The sequence below is a fragment of the Microcaecilia unicolor genome, chromosome 3 (assembly GCF_901765095.1).
Source record: "Microcaecilia unicolor chromosome 3, aMicUni1.1, whole genome shotgun sequence".
In the NCBI taxonomy this organism is placed as follows: Eukaryota; Metazoa; Chordata; class Amphibia; order Gymnophiona; family Siphonopidae; genus Microcaecilia; species Microcaecilia unicolor.
In genome coordinates, this window is record NC_044033.1 from 28457314 (window position 1) to 28481951 (window position 24638).

General features: G+C 47.1%; 1 protein-coding gene across 3 annotated transcripts in view; it reads left to right on the forward strand.

Annotated features, from left to right (window-relative positions):
- The window catches only part of PPM1B (protein phosphatase, Mg2+/Mn2+ dependent 1B), a 146265-nt gene that overhangs the window by 95392 nt on the left and 26235 nt on the right, over positions 1-24638 (forward strand). For all 3 annotated transcript variants that reach the window (XM_030195800.1, XM_030195799.1, XM_030195801.1), the window contains exon 5: positions 1319-1376. In XM_030195800.1, coding sequence (XP_030051660.1) covers positions 1319-1376 — 58 coding nt within the window. The remainder of the gene's footprint in view (positions 1-1318; positions 1377-24638) is intronic.

A 24638-nucleotide genomic window follows, 5' to 3' on the forward strand; every position in this document is an offset into this window, starting at 1 on the left:
CTGTGTTCAAAAAAAAAAAAAAAAAAAAGGTATTTTATAGGATCATATGTTTGTAGGTACTCACCCTATGTTGGCAATGTGCTGGTGGCTGCTCAGTTTTTTGGACGCACAGGTCATTTATTTCTTCTGTGTCTTTACTTCTGCTTTGGTACTTTATTACTGGATCTTTCTCTAGCTGGCAGGGGGTCTTATTGGCTCGCTAGATTCAGTTTTTTTTTCTCAGTCTCCACCTGCTGGAAGGCATGCACAACCCATCAGTCACATTCTGGGCCGGTCCGGAGGTACTAAAGGAAAGCAAATTAGCAGGTAAGGCCTAATTTATTACCCATGTTGTCTGTTTCTGATTAAGTTAGTCTGGAAATTATGCTACAGTGAATGTTGTCTACATTATCCTAATGGAAGTGTATTCAGTGAGAAACCATTTGACAGCTTTTCCTTTATACAGTGGAATAAATTGTCTGTAGAATGTAGAGTTACTAGTTATATCCTCTTTCACTGCTCTGAGAGATTTTATAATTGTAAATTTTTAGGGACAGCATTGGATTGACTTTTTTATGTATTTTTAAAAATCCTGATTTGAGTTTTTGAATTTCTTTAGTAAATTACTGAATTTATTTCTTCACTTTTGGCTTGGATTTAGTGGGATAATAAGAATTTAGATAAGATTAGTTTGGCTAAGATAAAGAAGAGTACATTTTTTATATATGTATTTAAGACTCATTTCCTTTTTATCACAATCTTTGGAGCTATAGTTGTGACAACAGTGGATGTTTGAAGTTTTCCTAAGTAGTGGAGGAGTGGCCTAGTGGTTAGGGTGGTGGACTTTGGTCCTGAGGAACTGAGTTTGATTCCCGGCACAGGCAGCTCCTTGTGACTCTGGGCAAGTCACTTAACCCTCCATTGCCCCATGTAAGCCGCATTGAGCCTGCCATGAGTGGGATAGCGCGGGGTACAAATGTAGCAAAAATAAACAATGATGGGATCAGATGTCAGTTACTTCACACATTTTCATGGCTCCTGGTTTCTAGTTTTGTATGTACATCCTTATAAGTGAACATATAGTGATTTTATCATAGTTTCTCTGATGTAAAACTTACATATTTTACTGTGAATTAAATTATTTTTGTAGGTAATATATCATACTTAAGGACTTCCACATGGGGGTCAATGTGTTAGTTTTTAGTCTGCATCTGACAAAGTGGATTGTCTTCAAAAGCTTAAGCCTTTGTCGGTATATTTGAAGTTCCTTAATTTAGCTTGTTTACATTGAAAATTGCATTTGTTTACTAAAAGATGTGTTTTTTAAAATTATTTTTAGGCGCAATGTTATTGAAGCAGTTTATAGTAGACTGAATCCACATAGAGAAAATGATGGGGTAAGTGTGCTTGCTTTATATTCTCTTTTTAAATTGAAATAGTTTGCTTAATTGAAAATTTCACTAACATTAACTCCTCAGTATTACATCTTTTATTTTTAAAAAAATGTATATAATCATATATCCTAAAATGTTGTAATGACACAAATCATTGACATACTGTATTTACAGTTAATCATGGCACTGAAAACTATGAAAATGTCTTTTCATAAAATTTTTAGTTCCAATATGCAAAATGCAAATCAAATGCAAAAATTTCTATGTATCAAAATTTATACCATTGTCTGAGATTATGTATTCCAAACATCATGAGTAATGCCTCTCCCCGTCCCCCCTCCCCCCAAATAAAAATGGCCATGAAAATGATAAACTCTAGAATCTGTGGGGAAAAATCTAAAAAAGTAAAATATGAAAACAAAATACGTTCAAACTTTCTTTAATTTTATTATCATTGGTATTGTCATTATATATTTCTGCATTTATACCCCACATTTTCCAAGCTGTTGGTAGGTTCAATGTGGCTTAAATTTAGCATAGATATAGTGGATTACAGGTTTTTGTGGACGTAGATGGGGGAAATGGTTAGTGATCTACTAGATTAGGTATGATCATAGTAAAGGAATTTTCTGAGAAAATGTGCTTTCAGGTGTTTGCGAAAGGTTAGATGTTTGTTGATTTTTAGGTCTTTTGGTAGTGAGTTCTATAGTTTGATGCAGATATTGGCAAAGTTAGTCAAGTATGTAGATTTGTATTTTAGGCCTTGACATTTTGGATAGTGGAGGGTGAGATGATCTTGCATTGATGGTTGTGTTGCATATTGGTAAATCTGTTAGGCCGGTCATGTATTCTAGTGTGAGACCAAAGATTATTCTGTAGACTATGAAGCAGATCTTGAAGATGGGTGCTTTGATGGGTAGCCAGTGTAAATTTTGGAGTAAAGGTCTTGCGCTGTCAAATCGTTTTGCCATGATGAAATTTTCTGCTGTATTTTGTGCCGTTAGGAACAGACCTTGAAAAAGTTACATACATCCTGCATAGATCCCATTGCAGTACTCTGCATGGGCTAGGACCAAGGTTTGGACAAGCGTGCAGAATGTCTCTTGGGAAGTAGCTTTTTTTTTTTTTAATTTGTTTTCCACATTGTATGAAACATTTTCTTTGTAGTGATTCCTATTTGGGTGTCGAAGGATAGATTGCGATCTATGATTACTCCTAGGATTTTCAGTTTGTCTGCTTTTGGGATGGGTGTACCCATAGCGCTGATTGTTGGGACGTGTTCAGTATTGTGAGGTGATGTAAGTATTAGGCAGTGTGTGTGGTTTTTTTTTTTTCCCTCTTCAGTTTTAGTTTGAAAGCTGTTGCCCATGATTCCATTGTGTTGATGCTGTTGTTCTGGTTGTAATTTCTGATAGGTCTTTTGAAAGGGATGAAGATAGCCACATCAACTGTGTATATGAAGGGGTTGAAGCCTTGTTTGGATAGTGGTCAGGTTAGGGAGACCAGCATTAGGTTAAATAGTAATGGGGAGCCCTGAGGGACTCCATATTCTGCTTTCTGTGGGTGGGAGATTGATGAGTTTGTCTTTACTTGATAATTTCTGATGGTGAGAAATCCTTTGAACCAATTCAGCATCTTCCCTCCGATTCCAGTTTTGTTGAGTACTTTGTTGGATTTGGTGGTTGACCATGTGGAATGCGCTAAACATGTCGCACTGTAGTAGGAGGATGTTCTTTCCAATCGAGATTTCCTGTTTGAATTTGGCCATGCACGTGATTAGCACCGTTTCTGTGCTGTGATGGGGCCTGAATACTGATCGGGTTCCATGTAGTATAGAGAATTTAGTGACGTAATTGGTTAGCTGATTGGCAGCTATTCATTCCATAACTTTGGTCATTAGTGGTATGGATGCTATACTGGTCAGTAGTTTGTTGTGTCTTATGTTTTTCTTGACGTCCTTAGGGATTTGTGTGAGCATTATTTTGCTTTGATCCTTCGGTAGTCGGCCATTCTGGAACATGTAATTCAGATAGGAGGTTAGTTGGTCTATGAACCGATTAAGGGGTATTTTTATGATGTAATTGGGGCATGTATCCAGTGTACAGTAAGCAGTGGATAACATTCTTAGTATTTGTGCTATTGTCTCATTGGTGGTTTGTCTGAAGTTTGTCCGTGTCCTGTCTGCTGGATAATCAAGTTAATCTATGAAAGTTTTGAAGTTGGTATTGTCCTGTGGTAGATTTTTCCATAGGTTGAGAGTGAAAATCTTTTCTTCAAAATATTTGTCCAGTTCATTTGCTAGTGGAGGATTTTCATTTGCTGTTATCAATGGTTTAGTGTTTAGTAGGGTGTTTACTAGCTTATATAGTTTTATTTTTGTCTTTTATAGTCTGGCCCTACCTGATCTCTATAGAACTCCTTTTGGTCTGTTTTATTTTGATCTTATACCTATTTGCTGCTGTCCTTGTGATTATAGTGGTTTCATTTTTTTCCCCCTCCGTATTCGTTCTCATCTTCTACAGTGAATTTTTTGCTTTCAGTTCCTCGTCGTGCCATGGGACTGTGTTGCGTTTTTCTGTGGTTTTAGTTAAGATGGGGGCTATACTGTCTAGAACTGTAGTGCATCTTTTGTCCCATTGTAATAGAAATTCTGGGGATTCTGTTGGTGGTGACCACTGCTTTTTGTAAATAGAAGACCAGAATTTGGTAGCATCCACCTTTTGTGATTTGTATGTGGTTCGTATTTGTGTTGGTTTGATCCTCTGTTCTTTCCAGTAAAGGGACATTTCTAATTTGAAGTGGTCAGATCACAGGGTTTTTGTTCATCTTTGGTTTTATATTTCAAGGTCTTAGTTTGGTGAGAATCTGTATGCTAGTAGGTCTAATGCTTGGTTTTTGACGTGAGTTGTGGTCACTGGTGGTTGTTGGAAGTCCCAAACTTGGAGGAATTCATTGTATTCTCTGGTGCTTCCTCTGTTCTGATCTTCTAGATGTAAGTTAATATTTCCAATTAACATCATATTTGGGTTGGCTATACAGATGTTGTCCGTGAGGTTTGTTTGAGCTGCATTCCAATTATCTGGGAGCCCTATAGAATATGATACAGCACAGGTGGTTTTGTTAATCTATATATATAAAAGGCACCACTGAAGCCTCCAGCCGGAAGTGTGAAGCGCCAGAGATATCCGGTTTCCCCATGAGTGAAGGAAAACAGCACAGCAGGAAATCCCAGGAAACAGTGAAGGACTCAGAGGGGGGAGGGGAGAGAGATGCCCTCACTCTCTCTGTAACAAAAACACAGAACAGCAGGAGGAAACACTGAAGGACTGGACTCGGAGGGGGGAGGGGGAGGGAGAGAGAGAGGGCAGAGGGCAGGGACACACACTCCCACATGCACACTCTGAAGAAAACCTTGCTAGCCCCCGTTTCAATTGCATCAGAAACGGGGTTTTTTTTACTAGTGCTATTTCTTCGGCGGTGAAGAAGAATTTGTATATTAGTGTGATTCTCCCTTCTTTTTTCCACATTTCTAGTCTAGTGCAGTATTTTATAGCCTGGGGGCATAGATCTGTGATGATAGGGTCGTCGTCTATCGTGAATACTGTTTCGTTAAGGAAAATCATGCCGAGGTCGTCATCTAATATTGTCTTTTATTGTATCCATTTTTATTTACTGTCAATCTGGCATTTATGTATCCAATTGGTATTGATAGGTAGGTATTGTCTTTTATTGTATCCATTTTTATTTACTGCCAATCTGGCATTTATGTATCCAATTGGTATTGATAGGTAGGTATTGTCTGTTGCGTTGCTTTGGAGATGTTCACTAGTTGCCGATCAGATTGGTTTTTACATTTAGTTCCTTTTCTAGTCATCTGCTGTGTTTGGGATGACGGTGAGCCGTGATCTCTAAATGCGTCTCTTTGCTTGTTTGATACCTGCTCTGGAGGAAGGCGGTTTTTCTAGTAGGATTGTTTAGGTTGCATAGGATTGGGATTATCTCCTGGTGTTAGGACTCCTACGATGGGAAGAAATGTTAAAAGACCTGTTAAAAGACTTGTGAAGTGCATTTTTTTTCTATTTCTGTGTTTGAGAGATGTATAGATGTAAGGGAAGTTTTGGGGATCCCCGATCAGGATATTACATGTGCTGGTTCGATAATTCAAAGGTAGTTCTGTGGCACGTTGCCAAGGCGCCAATTGGAGTGAATGCTTGTAGTTCCTATTGCCTCCATCTCTGGAGTAGTTGTCTCTGCTGGCTTTTGTTACTCTAGTCTTGGTTTTATCTACTGGGGTGATGTCATGTCCCAAATTCTCACCAGGTAGGTTTGTAGGTTAATGGCAGGACATGTTCGATTTTTCTCCTGGTCGTTAAAAGGGTTCCGTATCAGTTTTTCCCTCTGGGAATCCCGATGCTACCTGTGCTTTTCGTAGCCTGTGCATCCTCACTGTTCTCTATTTGGTTTATTGTCCATTGGGGGGGGGGGGGGGGTCAATAGCTGGATGTCTCCGATGGTGGGCTTGCTTTCTGGAGCCTTGAGCCATTCACCAGTAGTGGTTTGTTAAATATTATAGCCCTCTTGGGTACCTCAAGCCTCATGCACTTCTCTGCTTCCAGTCCTCCAGTTCCTGCTCCTGGTTCACTAATGCTGGTGAGTTCATCTCAGGTCTAGGAGGGGCTCGATAGCTGTGAATACTTTATTTCTTTGCTGAGTGATCACTCAATTCTGGCTGATAGCACTATTGGAGGGTAAGCTTCTGCAGGAGTTGGGGTTCGCTAAGTGTTATGGCCACTGGATATCTGGATCTCTTGCTGTTCGGCAACCATAGCTGCCATGAGTGTTCATCGTCTACCAACAATACTGAGGAATGAAGCTGCCATGAGGGTTCATTGTCTACCTACAATGCTGAGGAGAGACTCTGCTCGCTAGGTTAGAGGAGTCTGTCTGGGTGGTGTGCTAGGAGCCGAGTAAGATGCTGTTGTGTTACTAATTGTTACAGTTGCCGGGTACCTAGGTCCTCACGACTCTTGTACTCCAGGTCCTCCTGCTCTTGCTCCCACTTTGATGTACTGTCTGCCAACAGAGCGGTAAGAATCAGAGCAGAGCCTCTCCTACTGTTGTCGCTGACTCTCAGCTGTGAAAGTGTGCTGCGCCACCATCTTGTCCACTATAGCTCTCCCTTGCCTCTCTGATCGCCGCCATATTAGGTAACACTGTGCTCCCACAAGGGGCTAAGCGTGTTCCACCAACTTCAGGGATGAACTCCGCGCACCATGGTAGAGAAACGCTTTTTTCCTGACGGTGCAAGTGTGCTGCGCTGCCATCTCAGTCCACTGTTTCTTTCCCTTGCCTCTCCTATCACTGTAGCGAGGAATGTCCCGCTGCGACAAAGGGCTTACCGTGTTTGACTAGCTGTTCTCCAGTTTACTTTATTGTATTCATGTTTATATTAGGCCACTTTTACTGTTATGCTGTTATAATTGAAAGTTTTATGTTAAAACTGTACCTGCTGTACACCGCCTTGGGTGAATCTCTTCATAAAGGCAGTTAATAAATTCAATAAATAAAATATAGGAAAACACCACATAGAAAAAAAATGCAGATAACTTACAAAAAGTACGTTAAGAACAACAAATATGATTGAATAAAAAGAGTGAACCCAACTAATTGCATAAATGAAAAGATGATAAAACCAGACCAGGAAACAAATGCACTTTCAGCTTTCTTTTGATATGGGAAGAAATTTGAATTAAGACTGTAAGACATTCTGCATCTTGGCATCTGGATATGAAACTTTATTCTGCTGTAGCATCCTCCTTACCAGCGGTACTCAACCAGAGTTCAGCATCCCGCTCGATAATGGTCACTTTTATGCCTGGATGGCTCCAACCGCTGCCTCAACCGCCATGTTTTTTTATTATTCATTTTTTTCTGTCTCACCCTGTCTGTAATCCACAGCTACAGGTATGCACAGGGACTCTATATTATGTAATCTCACCCTGTCTATGCAGCAAACAGTCTACCTAGTGTACAAAATAACAATAAAAAATTAAAGTGCACTTGAAACCGAGTCGATGAGCCCCCAGATGTTAGTTATGGTCTGTGGCTCCCAGAAGTCTGATGTCAGCTTTGGCTCTCTTCTAGGTCTGGGTTCTTTTCTTTTGGGTCCTGGGTCCAGTTCTTAGGGACAGTGGGTTTCATAGCACAATAATACAACACAGAAAAAGGTATTTATGTAGAAATAAGCTTAATAGGTTTACAGCACTTGGGGCAGGAAGGTAATACAGCATTGCTTCTGTGTGTCTGAGTCTGCATGATCAAATGATCAATGTTCCAAAACAGCAAAGAAAACGTGAAAAATACTTAACTTCATGTTGATTTGCATTCAGTCTGTTTTCTCTGGAAACAAATGGCATTTGTTGTAAGGCTTAAGGAAAAAACTAAGGTAAGGCAGTGTAATACAGCCCCTCTACTGTTAAATTTTATTCACAGTGTACTCAGGATATGTTAATGAGTTAATTTAATATACCATTATTAGGCCTACCATTGAATTTTATGTGGCCCGCAAGACCATTGGAAATATACAAAGAAAACATTTGTAACAAAAGTTTTGTCAATTTTAAATACTGTATTTTGCAAATGTATTCAGAATAGCCACTCTAGCAGTTTGTTTCCATTGTTTTTGTTAAATTTTGTTATTTATCACAAGTGGTTGGTGCAGCTCTGTGCATTTCTTGTTCTAACGTTATATAATGTTACAGCCTGCTAGGGATAGTTCTGGCATTCTTGCGGCCCTCTGTGTATAAAAAGGGAAAGGAAAATGGGACTTGATATACCGCCTTTCTGAGGTTTTTGCAACTACATTCAAAGCGGTCGCCCAACCCTGCTCTAGGCAAATTGCAAGTCCTTTCAAAATAAAACTTCCCTTCATAAGGGATGTTGAAGTAACCTGTAAGGGTAGCAGTATTAAAACTGGGTTAAAGCAATAGTGGTAAAACAGATTCCAAAACTTCGTTAAGATCTGTTTCTGAAGAATAACAAAATAATCATCACTTGTAGTTTCTCAAAGCTTCTGTAACTGTTAGGGATCTAATTAGAGTATATCACTGTAGCTTTTACCTTTCTCTAGTAACTGCCACTCAGGTACATCAGAGTTTAAGAATTCAATAGAAAAAAAATCAGTGATTCCTTGTCATCAAGCAGATGCAGCCATTACAGATGGGTTGTGTCCATCAACCAGCAGAGGGAGATAGAGAGCACACTTTTTTCAGTGCCTCATACCAGCTTGCTCCACTGCCTCTCCTTCAGTAATCTCTATCTCCCCTAGCAGAGTGGTTGTAGCATCTTCGAGCTCCATCAAAAATCTGCCTGGAGGTGGCTCCTGGCTTGCCAGTTGTTAGCCGGGGTGTTGGAGGCTATAGCAGCTTCACTTTAAAGGCACATAGGTTCGCCCTTTCCCTGCCTTACCCATACCTCCGGGAATGTGGACACATTGCTTAGCTTTCCCTGTCCTTCCCCACCAACAGTGGATGCAGACACATAGGTTCGCCCTTTCCCTGCCTTTCCCATTCACCTGAGCCTCTGGAGTTTCTCACCTGAGCCTCTGGAGTTTCTATTTACCTCTGCTTTCCTCACAGCGTTAAAAAAAAAAAAAAAAAAAAGGAACAGAGGTTTTTCCTTGCCTTTTTTCTGTGGGACCTGAGCTGTGATACTCGGTCCAGTGAGGTAAGAGTGTTTTCTGACTCCTCCGGGGTGGGCCCGTGATCGGGGCGATTTTGGCGCGAACCGCCATTTTGAATTTTACCGCTGATTTTGGTGATGGCTGCAGAGAATGTAAAGCGCTGTTCCAAGTGTGGCAAGCGCAGATCAGCAGCGGGGCTCTGTAAATCGTGCTGTACAGACGTTAGAGCCGGCCCGAGCATGGCGAGCGACGATTCTTCGCGCTCTGAGCTGGCAGCGGATGCCATTTTGAATTTACCACATGGCGCGACCTCCGCTGAGACGGAGAGTCCTGAGCCCGGGGGGAGGCCTCAGAGTGAGGCTGATATGAGAGCTACTAGCCTCGGCAGAGATCCGGGTGCCCAGGGTGAGTTTTTCTCCCCTATTTTGTCTTATTAATGCATAAAGCATACATGCTTAAAAGAGCTCTCCCACAAAGCCCTGCAGGGGCCTCTTCTAATGCCCCCCCCCCCCCCCCCCCCCCCCGGTGGATTCTAGCCTGGGTATGCTCTCTGAGGTGTTATTCCCTGATAATTGGCAGAATATGAAGCGCAGAAGGGCTCATTCCCCTTCAGAAAGTGCTGCACCTCCATTCCCCCCCCCCCCCCCCCCCCCCCCCCCCCCCCCGTTGGTCTGGCTGTGAGGATTCTGGCAGGCCTTCATGGTCTGAGGAGCCAGAGTCTGGTGCAGAAGTGACGCAGGATCTAGACGATCCCTCCACGGTGAGGATTTTCCACCGTGATGAGCTGCCAGCGCTTATTTCTGATACCCTGCAGGCTCTCTCTGTTGAGGAACCTGACAGTGGCTCAGCCTCCTCTGTGAATCCTAGGATGGCCAGTACCAAAAAGTCTGCTCGAGCCTTTCCTTTGCATGACTCCATCCAAGAGCTTATTTCGGCTCAATGGGCTGACCCCGAGGGACCTTTGAAAGTTTCCAGGGCTATGGGGCAATTGTACCCTCTGAGTGAGGAGCATATGGCTCGCTTTGCTATGCCTAAAGTGGATGCCCTAGTCACAGCTGTGACAGAGAACTACCCTCCCTGTTGAAGGAGGTGTTGCCCTGAAGGATATTCAAGACCGTAGACTGGAATCAGCACTTAAACGGTCATTTGAAATTGCAGGTCTCACTATTTGGGCGTCTGCATGCAGTTGTTATGCTGCTAGAGCCTGCCTGGCTTGGTTGCAACAGGCAGTGGAACAGCCCGGTGATGGAGCGGAGCCCTTTTCAGATGTGGCTCCGCGGATGGAGTCGGCCTTGTCCTTTCTTGCTGACGCCCTTTATGATATTATCAGAGCTTCGGCTAAACACATGGCAGTAACAGTGGCGGCTCGCCGTCTTCTTTGGCTACGGCATTGGGCGGCGGACATGGCCTCTAAGGAAAGGTTGGTGAAGTTGCCCTTTCAAGGCCTTCTCCTGTTTGGTGAGGAGTTGGAGAAAATTGTGAAGGGTCTGGGTGAGGCTAAACCCCAGCGCTTGCCCGAAGATAGGCCTCGGCCTTTCTCTAAGGGTGCGGCGGTCCACTCCCCTTACAGACCTCGCTTCCGTGAAGCTCGAAGGTACCGCCCAGGGCGTTCTGCTGGGTTCATTTCTCGTGCCCGTTTTCAGCAGAGGAACTCCTTTTCGCTCGGACAAACGTTCCGCAGCTGCTGGCTCAAGGCCTGGAGTTCAGGGGTGACCCTCTCAGTGATGGTGCGCCGGCCCTCTCCTCGAGTCCTGTCATCGGAGGACGTCTTTCCCTCTTTGCCGAGGAGTGGGCCAACATTTCCTCAGATCAGTGGGTCTTGGACCTGATCAGAGACCTGTAAGAGACGTGTTTATGGAACCCGATGCGGTTCTGCCGCCAAACGGGTGGCGGTAGAGACTTTGCAAGGTCTGATTCAGATAGGGGCTGTGTCTCCGGTACCTCCCGCCGAACACGGCTGCGGCCGCTACTCCATCTACTTTGTGGTGCCGCGAAAAGGAGGGTCTTTTCGCCCTATTCTGGACTTAAAAGAATTAAACAAGTCCCTGAGAGTGCGGCATTTTCACATGGAAACCCTGCGCTCCGTCATTGCGGCGGTACAGCCAGGAGAGTTTCTCACGTCTCTGGACCTGAAAGAAGCTTACTTGCACATTCCAATTTGGCCCCCGCACCAGAAGTTTCTGAGGTTTGCAGTGATGGGAAAGCATTTCCAGTACTAGGCCTTGCCTTTTGGCCTTGCCACAGCTCCCCGCACCTTTTCGAAGGTTATGGTGGGAGTAACTGCCTTTCTAAGGCAAGAGGGTTTTCGGGTTCACCCGTACCTGGACGACTGGCTCATTTGAGCAAACTGCTGCAGAGAGTCAGCATGTCACAGCCAGAGTGGTCTCAGTACTTCAATCTCTGGGCTGGGTCGTCAATTTGGTCAAAGTCACCTGACCCCCTCGCAGTCTCTAGAATATTTGGGGGTAGGTTCAACACAGCCTCGGGGTATGTGTACCTACCCGAGCAAAGGCGGTGCAAGCTTCAGAATCAGGTCCGTCTGCTCCTGAGGATGCCCCGCCCGCGAGCTTGGGACATTGTCCAGCTGCTTGGATAGATGACGGCCACCATGGAACTGGTGCCCTGGGCGGGAGCGCACCTGAGACCTCTACAGTATGCTTTACTCCAAGGATGGTCTCCAGTATCTCAGGATTATCAATGCAGACTCTCTTGGCTCCCTGCGGCCCGACTCAGCATAGAATGGTGGCTCTCAGACAGCATGCTGCGGCGAGGAATGCCGCTGGCGCTCCCCGATTGGTGCCTAGTGGTGACAGATGCCAGCCTGAAAGGCTGGGGTGCACATTGCAAGGGGAAGCATGCCCAGGGTCTATGGACACCCGAGGAGTCGGAGTGGTCCAACAGCCTAGAGTTGAAAGCGGTGTTTCAGGCGCTTCTGACCTTTCAAGTGACCCTGGAAGGCTTGGCTGTCAGAGTGATGTCGGACAACACGACAGCAGTGGCCTACCTAAATCGACAAGGCGGCACTCAGTGCAGAGCTCTAGCCGCGCAGGCCTAACAAATTTGCCACTGGACCGAGCTGCATCTACAGTTTGTCGGCAGCTCACATTGCAGGTCAGAGCAACGTGCAAGCCGATTATCTAAGCAGGCATCAGATCGATCCAGCGGAGTGGGAACTTGCAGACGAAGTATTCCTGCAGATATGTGCCAAGTGGGGCAAGCCCGTGATGGATCTAATGGTGACAAGCACCAAAGCCAAAGTCCCGTGCTTCTTCAGCAGACTGAGAGATCCTCGCTCGACGGGGTTGGATGCCTTGGCTCAACCCTGGCCTCCAGGCCTACTGTATGTGTTCCCTCCATGGCCCTTGATAGGGCGCGTGCTCCTGCGGATTCGGCTGCATCCAGGAGAAGTGGTTCTCGTCGCCCCGGATTGGCCCAGGAGGCCTTGGTATGCGGACCTCCGACAGATGCTCGTAGAGGATCCCCTTCAGTTACCTCTGGTTCCCAACCTGTTGTCACAGGGTCCGGTGACCATGGAGGACGCCGGCCGATTTGGTCTTATGGCCTGGCGATTGAGAGGGCGCAATTGAGAGACAAAGGCTATTCCAATAAAGTAATTACCACTCTCCTGCAAGCCCGCAAGCGTTCCACTTCCGTGGCTTATGCCAGGATTTGGCGCCAGTTTGAAGTCTGGTGTGCTTCTAAAGAGATCACACCCCTGCGGGCTCCTGTCCCGCCGATTCTGGACGTTTTGCAGAATGGTGTACAAAAAGGCTTGGCCTATAATTCCCTGCGGGTGCAAGTGGCAGCGTTGGCCTCCCTGCGTGGCAAGGTTGAAGGCGTGTCTTTAGCTGCTCATCCAGCTGTGGCACAGTTTCTTAGAGGGGTGCTTCGGCTTCGTCCTCCCGTGCGTGCTCCTTATCCAGCGTGGAACCTGGGTCTAGTGCTGAAAGCCCTTCAGGGTGCTCCCTTTGAACCGCTTTGGCGTGCTTCAGAGAAGGATTTGACACTGAAGGCCGTCTTTTTGGTGGCCATTACCTCGGCGAGACGGGTGTCAGAGCTCCAGGTGCTGTCCTGTAGAGACCCTTTTCTGCAGTTTTCAGAGTCCGGGGTCATGGTTCGGACCGTGCCTAAGGTGGTTTCAGCGTTTCACCTAAACCAACCGATTTTCTTGCCCTCCTTTGTCAAGGAGGAGTTTCCAGACTCTTTTGGGCAATTGCACCTGTTGGACGTGCGCAGGACTCTGCTGCAGTATCTGCGAGTTACTAACTCTTTCAGGACCTCTGATCATCTGTTTGTTTTGCTATCAGGTCCTCGCAGAGGGTCTCCAGCGTCTAAAGCCACTATTGCCCGCTGGCTTAAAGAATCTATCTTTTCAGCTTATTTGCTTGCCGGCTGGCCTCCGCCTGATGCCTTTAAGGCGCATGCCACTAGAGGAATTTCCTCTTCTTGGGCTGAAACTGAAGCACTCTCTCGTCAAGAGATATGTAGTGCAGCAACATTGGGCTTCTAAGCTCTCTTTTGCCCGACATTACAGGCTGGATGTGGTTGCCAGGAGGGATGCACATTTTGGAGCGCAAGTGCTGGCGCGTGGTTTGACTTCCCACCCTATCTAGGGATTGCTTTGATACATCTGTAATGGCTGCATCTGCTTGATGACAAGGAAGGGAAAATTAGGTTCTTACCATGATAATTTTCTTTCCTTTAGTCATAGCAGATGCAGCCATGATCCCTCCCTGTCTGATTGCTATCTGCTGTAAATCTATTTCAGGTTCTGTTCACGTTTCCTGGAGATTCCGTCCTTGGGAGAAAGTCGGTAAACAGTCTTCAGGATTCTTGTTCAATTAAAGGAGGATGACTTAATTCCCTCCAGTTTCATGTTTTGGAGGATGAGTTTATTCCCTCCGGGAGGATGTTTCATTCCCTCCATTCTGAGTTAATGCCCTTTGTTGTAGGGCCATCGTTTGCTGTGAGGAAAGCTCATGTTATTCCCATTGCGGTTTGCCATACTGCTTTGGAAGCTTCAAATACTGAAGGAGAGGCAGTGGAGCAAGCTGGTATGAGGCACTGAAAAAAGTGTGCTCTCTATCTCCCTCTGCTGGTTGATGGACACAACCCATCTGTAATAGCTGCATCTGCTATGACTAAAGGAAAGAAAATTATCACGGTAAGAACCTAATTTTCCCTTCTGTAAGTGGTCATGCCTGCATCTATGAGCCATCAGTTCTAATGCATGGAGAAAATAGATCTGATGATGTCCCAAAAAGGGAAGGTATTGCAACATAGTAGAACCAGGCTGACATTTAGGGCAGGCTATCTACAAGTGTATAGTACAAGAAAAGGAGGCTAAAATTTTGTATTGTTACTTTTTCTTATGGTTCAACATTTTTATTGATGACAACCAGGATATACAAGACCTGTGAGACATTTCAAGATCTGAACAGCTGACACAAATAAACAATACAACATTATCCGTCATCAAGTTTTACATTATTAATAGGTCTCCCAACTCCCCCCTCAACTCTCCCCCCCCCCCCCCCCAACTTCACCATAAAGATAAAAGAGAAACAACCAATGAAGGAATAACCTCTTATCAGAAACGTATTAGTAACCACACTCCTTCCAGTGCTACGAAGATCATGTTCTATATTATCAGCAATGGACCTGCAGTTCCCAAATGATATGGTTAGCACCCTTTCCTGGGGCCCAAGCTGGAGAGCCTGTGTTCTGATGGCCCTCCCTCCTACCACCCCAAGGTGATCTCTTACCAAGACCTAATACGAGTGCATTGAACTAAAAATAACTCCCCTCCCCCCTCCCTATCCCCTTCTGCCTGAGTGACCTATGAACCCACCGAGTCAGTAACCTCGTTCTTACTTAAGTGACACAAGTTGCTGAAGTAGGATCCTTTAACGCGCTGAGTTTATTAAGAATGTAACTTCGTGCTTTGGGAGACATCACATTAATATAATCTGTCCAAGTTAAATAAAAATGTTTTTGTGTTTTGAAATTAAGCAGAGCATCCTGAAGCTCCAACAAAAGTAAGGCATGTAAACGATTACGCCATTGCCAGAAAGAGGGGGCCCTCTCCAATGTCCAATTCACCAGGATACATTTCATACCAACCACAGAGGCCTTGTGAACAAGTGCATTTTGGTAAGCTGTACCCCCCTCCACCGGACTTTGGCATCCCAGCAAAATGCATTTTGGCAAACGCCTGATCCGGGATCCTCCTACACCTTCCAAAAACCGTAATATCCGTCTCCAAAAAGCCTCAGTTGCAGGGCATTGCCAAAAAGCATGGTAAAAATCACTTTGGTTCGCCCCACATCGCCTACACTGAGCCGATTCTAGATACCCCATCCGGAATAAACGGGACTGTGATGTGTATGCTCTGTAGATTACTCTAAACTGACATTCCCGAAGTTCTACACTCCTAGTCCATTTCCCCACCCCTCTCAACCCCCGCAGAAGATCCCGGGTTGAGACCTCCGTCTGTGTGTCTTCTGCCCACCTAGCAGCCACTTTCCCTAAATCTCTCTGTGGGCGGGTAGCTATCAATCGCTTATACAACAGGGAGATGGATACAGGGTCCCCCGACGGTACCTCCAAAAGATCTTCCAGCTTGGTGGCCACATCGACACCCAGCGTCCTCTTAGGCAAAGAAGCTACATAGTGTCGTACCTGTTCGTAAGCAAATCTGGAGCTCCAATCTGTTGGATTTAGACCAAGGTCCTCCATGGATTTGATTGCTCCAGCAGGCTCCAGTACCTGATGTAAAAATACAATCCCCCTCTCACCCCATTCCCTCAATCCAAGATTTTCAGTGCCCGGACGAAAGGCGTCATTTCCTTGCAGGGGGAGAAGCCTACTACACCCACCATCAAAGGCCCAAATCTTAGCCAGGTCCCTCCACAACGCCCTCAATGGTCCTATCAAAACAATTGATCTAGCTTGTGCCTCCACTTCTTTCCCCCTCGCATGTAACATATAGAAAGTATGCCTTGGCCTACACAATGCCTTTTCCATGGCCACCGGAGTGTATGCCTCTGTCTGCTGGTACCAATCCCCTAAATGACGTAATAAACAAGCTATATTATAAAGTTTAATATCAGGGACTCCAAACCCCCCATCTCTCCCTTGTCCCATAAGGTACTCAAACTTAATCTGCGGTCTTTTCTTAGCCCAGAAGAACTTAGAAAGCATACTATGTAGTGCACTTACATCCCTTTGCTTAAGGAAAATCGGTATCGATTGCAGAAAATATAACCATTTAGGGAACAGCACCATATTAAACAACGCGATGCGTCCCATCAAAGACAATGGTAACCCTTCCCATCTCCCAAGAGTCTCCCTTGTGCTATTTAGCAAGTGTGCGATATTTGCCTCCCCAAGTTGTCTAGGGTCTTTGGTGAGTTGGATTCCTAAATATTTAAAGGCCGTTCCCGCTCTTTTAAAGGGGCATTTTAATCTCACCCACTGGTCTTCCCTCATATTAAGGGTCATAACCTCTGATTTCTCTAGATTAAGCCGAAATCCAGAAAAATCCCCAAACTCCGCAAAAAGTTCCATCAATGAGGACAGCGAAACCTGGGGATCCTCTAGAACTACTAGCAGATCGTCCGCAAAGGCTGAAATCTTAAAAGACTCTTCCCCTATCTGCACTCCTCTCACCTCCCCTGTCCGCTTGATGTCCCTAATAAGGGGATCCAACACCAATATGAAGAGAAGTGGCGAGAGGGGACAACCCTGCCTAGTTCCACGGGCTATCTGAAACGGGGCCGAGGCCCTTCCATTCACCCAAACCTCAGCTGTCACTCCATGGTATAATGTTTTTATTGCATCATGGAAGAACCCCTCTATTCCATATGCCCGCAAGATGGCAAACAGAAAATCCCATTTGACATGGTCAAAAGCCTTTTCGGCGTCAAAACTGATTATTAAAGCTGGAATCTCCTGGTGATGTATTGTTTCTAAGGCCCCCAGAACTTGCCTCATGTTGCGTACTACTGTTCTGCCCCGGACGAAGCCCACCTGTGACTCTTCCACCACCTGTGGCAAAATTTTTGCTAATCTGTTTGCCAAAATTTTTGCAAACAACTTTGTCTCAAAAGGCAACAAAGAAATAGGTCTATACGATCCTGCACTCAAGGGGTCTCGGCCTGGTTTTAACAAAACCACTATTTGGGCCCTTCGTAGTGATTCTGGTAGTGCACCTATCTGTATGAACCGATTAAACACCACCGTAAGGCATGGTGCTATGTCCTCTGCAAGAATTTTGTAAAATTCAGCAGACAGCCCATCCCCCCCAGGCACCTTAAACAAAGGGCTATCTCGAATACCCCAGCTCACCTCATCCTCTGTTATATCCCCCTTGAGACTATCTTGATGGCTCTCCGCAATTTTAGGAAGTGATTGACCTGCTATATAACATTCCGCCTGAAGTCCCTGCTCATCTGGCGCCGAGTACAGCGTCTCATAAAACTGCCTAAAGACTTCATTCACTCCCTCTGACGTATGCTGCAATCCTCCTTTTGCATCCCTTATCTGAGAAACAAAACGTGACCCTCCCACCTGTTGTACTAACCGGGCCAACAGCTTCCCTTGTCGATTAGCATGCTTGTATAATTGGTATCGGAAGTATTGATTAGATTTTTTTGTTTTTGCGTGTATTAATTGATTTAAAGCAGACTGAGCTTCTAATAACTGAGATTTATGTATGCTCGAGGGCTTCACTCCAAACCTCTATCGTGCCTTCCCGACTATCTTTCCCAACTTGAGAATCTCTGCCTCCCTAGCTTTTTTCTTATGGGAGTAATAGGAGATAATGGTGCCTCTCAGCACGGCTTTGGCTGCTTCCCAAAATAATACCGGGTCCCTTTGATAAGTGTCTTTATTAAACTCTGTGTACTCACGCCATTGGGCTTGTAGATAAGAAGAGAACCTCCCATCATAGTAAAGTTCCCTAGGGAATCGCCATCGGGCTCTCTGTGCTCTCTCCTGCCCGCAAGAAAAGGAGATCCACACAAACGCGTGGTCCGACACCTGGGTCGGTCCTATCTCCACCTGTTCCAGTTGTGTGACTGTACAAGATGAGACCAGGATATAGTCAATGCGTGAAAGCGTATCATGGGCTCTCGATAGGTGGGTATAGTCCCTCTCCCCCGGGTGAAACAAGCGCCAAGCATCTACCATATCCAACAAGGAACATAGCTTTGGGACTCCCTTTCTCATATTCACTGGGCCTACTCTAGAAGTCCCCGTACTGTCCAATAGCGGATCAAACACCGAATTAAAGTCGCCCCCCATAATTATGGGCATCTGGTCGAAGGAATGTATCCGGTTTACTATGGTTTGGTAAAACTGTCTATCATATTGATTTGGCGCATACACATTCACCAGTAGCAGGGGTTGATTATGCACTTGGACCTCCACCATGACAAATCTACCTTTCGGGTCTGTAACCACCCTCTTCCTGACAATAGGGAGCCCCCTGCGGAATAGTATGATGACTCCTGCTTTTCTGTTGGTCGTTGGGCTCTCCACGTAATCTCCCACCCACCATTTGCATAGTTTTTTGTGTTCCTGTCCAGTTAAGTGTGTCTCCTGTAGCATTGCTATGTGAGTTTTTTGTCTGTTTAAGGTTTGTAAAATCTTACTTCGCTTGATCGGGGAGGTCACGCCCCCCACGTTCCAGGAAACCACCTTAACCATTTTCTGGTAAAAGCATGCCAATAATCCAGTTAATTGCAATATAAGAGAGAAGGTGTCCCAGCCTCCACCCTCCCCCACACTTGTCTTCCCCAGCAACAATTCCCCAGATCCTCCTGCCACTTGCGCCGCGCTCACTCAGGCAGAATTCCCCCCCTCCCCCCCACCCTAGCCCCCCGCCCCTCATCTGTACCCTCACCCACTCCCTCGAGTTCTCCAAGGAACTCATCACGTATAGGTGCACTAGCCCCTATCAAAATGATTCCTTTTTCTCTTTTTAGGGGAACCCACCGTTAAACTTTCAACTCCTCTCTCCCCTTCACATATCAAAACATTGTACCCCTTCACATATTAAACCATTGTACCCCATCTACCTTGATCAGTATACTTTTGAACACTTATTGTAGTTACAGTTTACATTTTAATCTTAGCAGACTGTTTATTAACTTATCAAAGCCATGGCTGGCTCTATTAGAGTCTCTGAAATATAGAGTCTTCTTTCAAACATTTATTTGTTTCAGGCCTCAAACAACATTTGCCTGAACCCCGTCTCTCCACAGTACCTTTCAATCCGTGTCTCCCTGTATCAGGTTTTGGAGGAAAGCAGAAGCTGTCGACACGTTTTCAAAGAACTTTACTGTACCTCCATGGTGTACTCTCAGCTTTGCAGGATATACCAGAGCGAACCTGATCTTCTTCTCATGAAGTTGTGTACATACTGGTGCAAACTCCTTTCTTGCTGTTGCCACCCTCGAGGAATAGTCCTGAAAGCAGAGAATTCGCTGACCGTCATGTTTAAGTTCTCCTCCTGCTCGTACTGCTTGTAGAATAGCCTGTTTGTGCCCATAGTTGAGGATTTTCAAAATCACCGCCCTAGGCCGCGCCGCTCCTTGCCTCCTTGGCCCCAGTCTGTGTGCTCTCTCGATTCTCAGGGGGCCTGGCATATTATTCAACTTCAGCGTGGTTGGAATCCAGGTTTCTAGGAAACTGCCCAACTCCGACTCTTGGATCTGCTCTGACAAACCGATCAGGCGCAGGTTATTGCGCCTGGATCGGTTCTCCAAATCGTCGATTTTATTCTCCAGGTCCAATATCCGTTTTTGCAGTGCTTCCACCGGCTGCACCTCAGACACCATGCGGTCCTCGATATCACTAATCCTTTGCTGGACATGGTCCAGGTCCAGATGAAATCCATCTAGGCGTTCGTGCGCCGAGTCCGCCCTGTCATATATTGCTTGCAATTTTTTGTCCAGGGCTGCCTCAACTGCGGCTGTTACCTCCGCCGTAATTTCGGCTGTCCATGCCGAGCAGACGCTGGAACTCGGCGATTGCGGTGCGGCCGCCATCTTAGGTTCCGCGGCCTTGCTTTTTTCTTTTTTTTGAAGTTTCGCCGCCATCCCGCTTTCTCCGGTCACTATCGCCAGCCAAAGCGCAGCACCGAAATCAGCTCTGCGAGCCCAATAAGATTGAATCCTTCGGATCCCCGATGAGGTCAGATAATTGGCAAAGATGCGGGGGACTAGCAGGAGCTCAGCACACACACGTCCTCACTCCTGCATCGCACCACGTGATCGTCTTGTTACTTTTTCTTAAATGTCAAGGCTTTGTCCCTGGTGCCACACACAGCACTTCACTCTTAACTACATATTGTGTGATTTATCCAATTTGCAGTGGGCTAGACTGGAGCTCTGGCTGAAAGTGCCAAATGTCTCTGTATATAGACTCATTTCAGAGGCTTGACCTATACATTTTAAATTAGTTCTTTCTATGAACAGCACTGTATCTACCCTACAAAAGGTATAGATATCTACCCTACAAAAGGCACAGCTGGTACTCGCAAACTATTTAATTCTTACACATTCCTTATCAGCAGCAGATGAATCCATTAACTGATGGGTTATGTCCACCTACCAGCAGGTGGAGATAGACAACACTGAAAAACCATAGTGCTCTATGGATGGTTAGCTCCATAGGCTTTCAGTATTGCTCTATCTCCCAGCAGGTGTGGACGTAGCTTGATCAGCTCCTCGAAACATTCTGCCTGGGGTGGCTCCTGTGCTTTTGCCAGTTGAAGCAGGGTGGTTGTGGCTGGTGGTGCCCACTTTGAAGGCATATAGGTTCGCCCTTATCCTGCCTTACCCGTCCCCCTGCCTACCGGAGTACCTCTGTTGCTGCCTGCCTCCAGCTTTCCTCACAGCGTTAAAAAAAGGAATACGCATTGGTTCTGCATGGCTCGTTTGACTCTGTCTTTTGAGGTGAGAGTGGTGTCTAGCTCTTGTGGGGAGGTCCCGCGGACACCGTTCCGATTGGGGTAAGTTTTGGTGCGAAGCCGCCATTTTACTTATATAATTCTGTCCGGTCGGACGATGGCTGCTGAAGCAGTTAAACGCTACTCCCGTTGTGGTAAACGTAGATCAGCAGCGGGGCTCTGTAAGCCGTGCTCTTTAGACGCTAGAGCTGGTATGAGCATGGTGAGCGATGATTCTTCCCGCTCAATGGAGCTGGCAGCAGGCGCTATTTTGGAAGCGCCACACGTCTCGACCCTCGCTGTTGCAGAGGAGTCTGAGTGCAGGGGGACGCCTCGGTTAGAGGCTTTCAGAGGAGCTCCTGTTACCATTTCTCCTGATTTGGAGATGGAGGGTCAGGGTGAGTGTATCTCCCCGGAGTTCGTGCTTTTAATGCATAAAACTTTCATGCTGAAAAGAGCTCTGCCGCACATGTCTGACACTGCGCTGCTACCTGGTTTCCCCCGGGTGTTGATGGCCTGGGGCTGGCTGATTTCCCCGAGCGTTGGAAGGACGCAAAGCACAGATAGGTAAATTCCCTGTCGGAGAGTGGCGCACTTCCCTTCCCCCGTGGTGGGGTGGTGTGGATTCTGAGGGTACTGGCAGGGCCTCTTGGTCTGAAGAGCCAGAGGAAAGTGTCGGTTTGCCACTGCATCTGGATGATCCCAATGCGGTGAGGATTTTCCGCCGCGATGAGCTGCAGGCCCTCTTGATCCTGCCAAGGGCGAGGCCGCCTCTGGTAATCAGAGGATGGCGAGTACTAAGAAGCCTGCTCGAGCCTTTCCTGTGCATAACTCCATCCAAAAGCTTATTTCAGCTCAATGGTCTGAACCCGAAGGGCCTTTGAAAGTGGCCAGGGCTGTGGGTCAGCTTTACCCTCTAAGTGAGGAGCACTTGGCCCCTTTGGGGATGCCTAAAGTGGACGCCTTGGTCACGGCGATGACTAAGAGGACCACCCTCCCCATAGAGGGAGGGATTGCCCTGAAAGACATACAGGACCGGCGGCTTGAATCCGCGTTGAAACGGTCATTGGAAATCTCGGGCCTCGCCTTAAGGGCGTCTATATGCAGTGCCTATGCTGCCCGGGCCTGCCTTTCTTACTTACAACAGGCAGTGGAGCAGCCTGTGGATGGTGCAGAGTCCCTCGCAGAGGTTGCACCGCGGATGGAGTCGGCCCTGTCATTTTTGGCTGATGCCCTCTATGATCTCGTCAGAGCTTCGGGTAAACAGATGTCTGTGGTGATTGCAGCCCGCCGCCTTCTATGGCTACGGCATTGGGCGGCTGACATGGCCTCTAAGCACAGGCTGGTGAAGCTTCCCTTTTGGGGCCACCTGTTATTTGGAGAGGAGCTGGAGAAGAGATGTGAAAGTCCTAGGGGACCCTAAACCCCAGCGCTTACCCAAGGATAGGCCGAGGCCTTCTTCCAAGGGTTCTGTGTGGCCCTCCTCTTCCAGACCTCACTTCCGTGAAGCTCGCAGGTATCACCCGGGGTGCTCTGCTGGGGTTTCTCAACGTGCCCGTTTTCAGCAGCGTCTGGTTCAAGGAGTTCAGGGGCGGCCCCCTCAATGACAGGGCGCCGGTCCATTCCTCGATTCCTGCAGTAGGAGGACGTCTTTCCCTCTTGAGGGGTGGCGGTAGAGGAGACCTTACAAGTCTTGTTGCACCTTGGAGCGGTGATCCCAGTGCCTCCCGTCGAATGCGGCTTCAGTTGCTACTCCAGTTCCTTTGTGGTGCCTCGAAAAGGCGGGTCTTTCCAACTGATCCCCGACTTAAGGCAGTCAGCGAGGCTCTAGGAGTGCGACATTTTCGCATGGAAACCCTGCGCTCCGTCATTGCAGCGGTACAGCCAGGAGAATTTCTCACATCTCTGGACCTAATAGAAGCTTACTTTCACATTCCTATTTGGCCCCCGCATCAGTGGTTTTTCTGGTTTGCGGTGTTGGGAAAACATTTCCAGTTTTGGGCCTTGCCTTTTGGCCTCGCCACAGCTCTCCACACCCTTTCCAAGGTTATGGTGGTGGTAGCTGTTTTTCTCAGGTGACAGGGTATCCGTGTTCTCCCATACCTCGACGACTGGCTCATCAGAGCGGAATAGGCAGACGAAAGTCGTCTGGCCACAGCCAGAGTGGTCTCAGTACTGCAATTTCTGGGCTGGGTCGTCAATATACCCAAAAGTCACCTGACCCCCCTCTCAATCTCGCAAATATTTGGGGGTCCGGTTCGACACGGCCTCGGGGTTTGTCTTTCTACCCGACCAAAAGCGGTGCAAGCTTCAGAATCAGGTTCGTCTGCTCCTGCAGATGCCTCGCCCGCGAGCTTGGGTCTTTGTCCAGCTGCTGGGGTTGGTGATGGCCACTTTGGAAGTAGTGCCATGAGCGAGAGCGCACTTGAGACCTCTGCAGATTGCCCTGCTTCAACGATGGTCTCCAGTGGCCCAGGATTATCAACGCAGACTCGTGTGGCTCCCTGCGGTGGCTCTCGGACAGCATGCTGCGGCGAGTGATGCTGCTGGCGCTTCCCGATTGGTGCCTGGTGATAACCGATGCCAGCCTGGTCGGCTGGGGAGCACATTGCATGGGAAGCTATACCCAGGGCCTGTGGACACCCGCGGAATCGGGGTGGTCTATCAATCGCTTGGAACTGAGAGCAATATTCTAGGCTCTTCTGGCCTTTCACAAGACTCTGGAGGGGCTGGCTGTGAGTTCTGTCGGACAATACGACAGCTGCGGCCTACATAAATCAACAGTACGGCACTCAGTGCAGAGCGGAGGCCGCTCAGATTTGCCACTAGGCTGAGCTACATCTGCAGCTTCTGTCAGCAGCTCACATAGCAGGTCAAGGCAACGTGCAAGCCAATTTTCTAAGTAGGCATCAAATCGACCCAGCGGAGTGGGAACTGGTAGACGAAGTGTTTCTTCAGATCTGTGCCAAATGGAGAATGCCCGTAGCGGATCTAATGGCGTCAAGCGCAAATGCCAAAGTATCGTGCTTTTTCAGCAGACTGAGAGATCCTCGCTCGTCAGGGTTGGATGCCTTGGCTCCTGTATGTGTTCCCTCGGCCCTTGATAGGGCGAGTCCTCCTGCGATTCTCATTGCCCTGGATTGGCCCAGGCGGCCGTGGTACGTGGACCTCCGGCGGATGCTGCTGGAGGCCCCTCTTCCTTTGCCTCTGGTACCGAACCTGTTGATGCAGGGCCCAGTGGCCATGGAGGATCCCTGCCGCTTTAGTCTTACGGCATGGCTCTTGAGAGGGCGCAATTGAGAGACAAAGGCTATTCTAACAAGGTCATCTCCACTCTCTTGCAGGCCCGCAATCGGTCCACTTCCATTGCTTATGCTCGGATCTGGCGCCAGTTTGAGGTGTGATGTGTTCCAAAGGCGATCATACCCACGAGGGCTACGGTCTCGCCGATACTGGAGTTTTTTGCAGGATGGTTTACAAAAAGGCTTGGCCTACAATTCCCTGCGAGTGCAAGTGGCAGCATTGGCATGCTTTCGAGGGAAGGTCTCTGGCCTTTCCCTGGCCACTCATCCGGATGTTGCCCGATTTCTAAGAGAGGTGCTCCAGCTTCGCCCGCCAGTGCATCTGC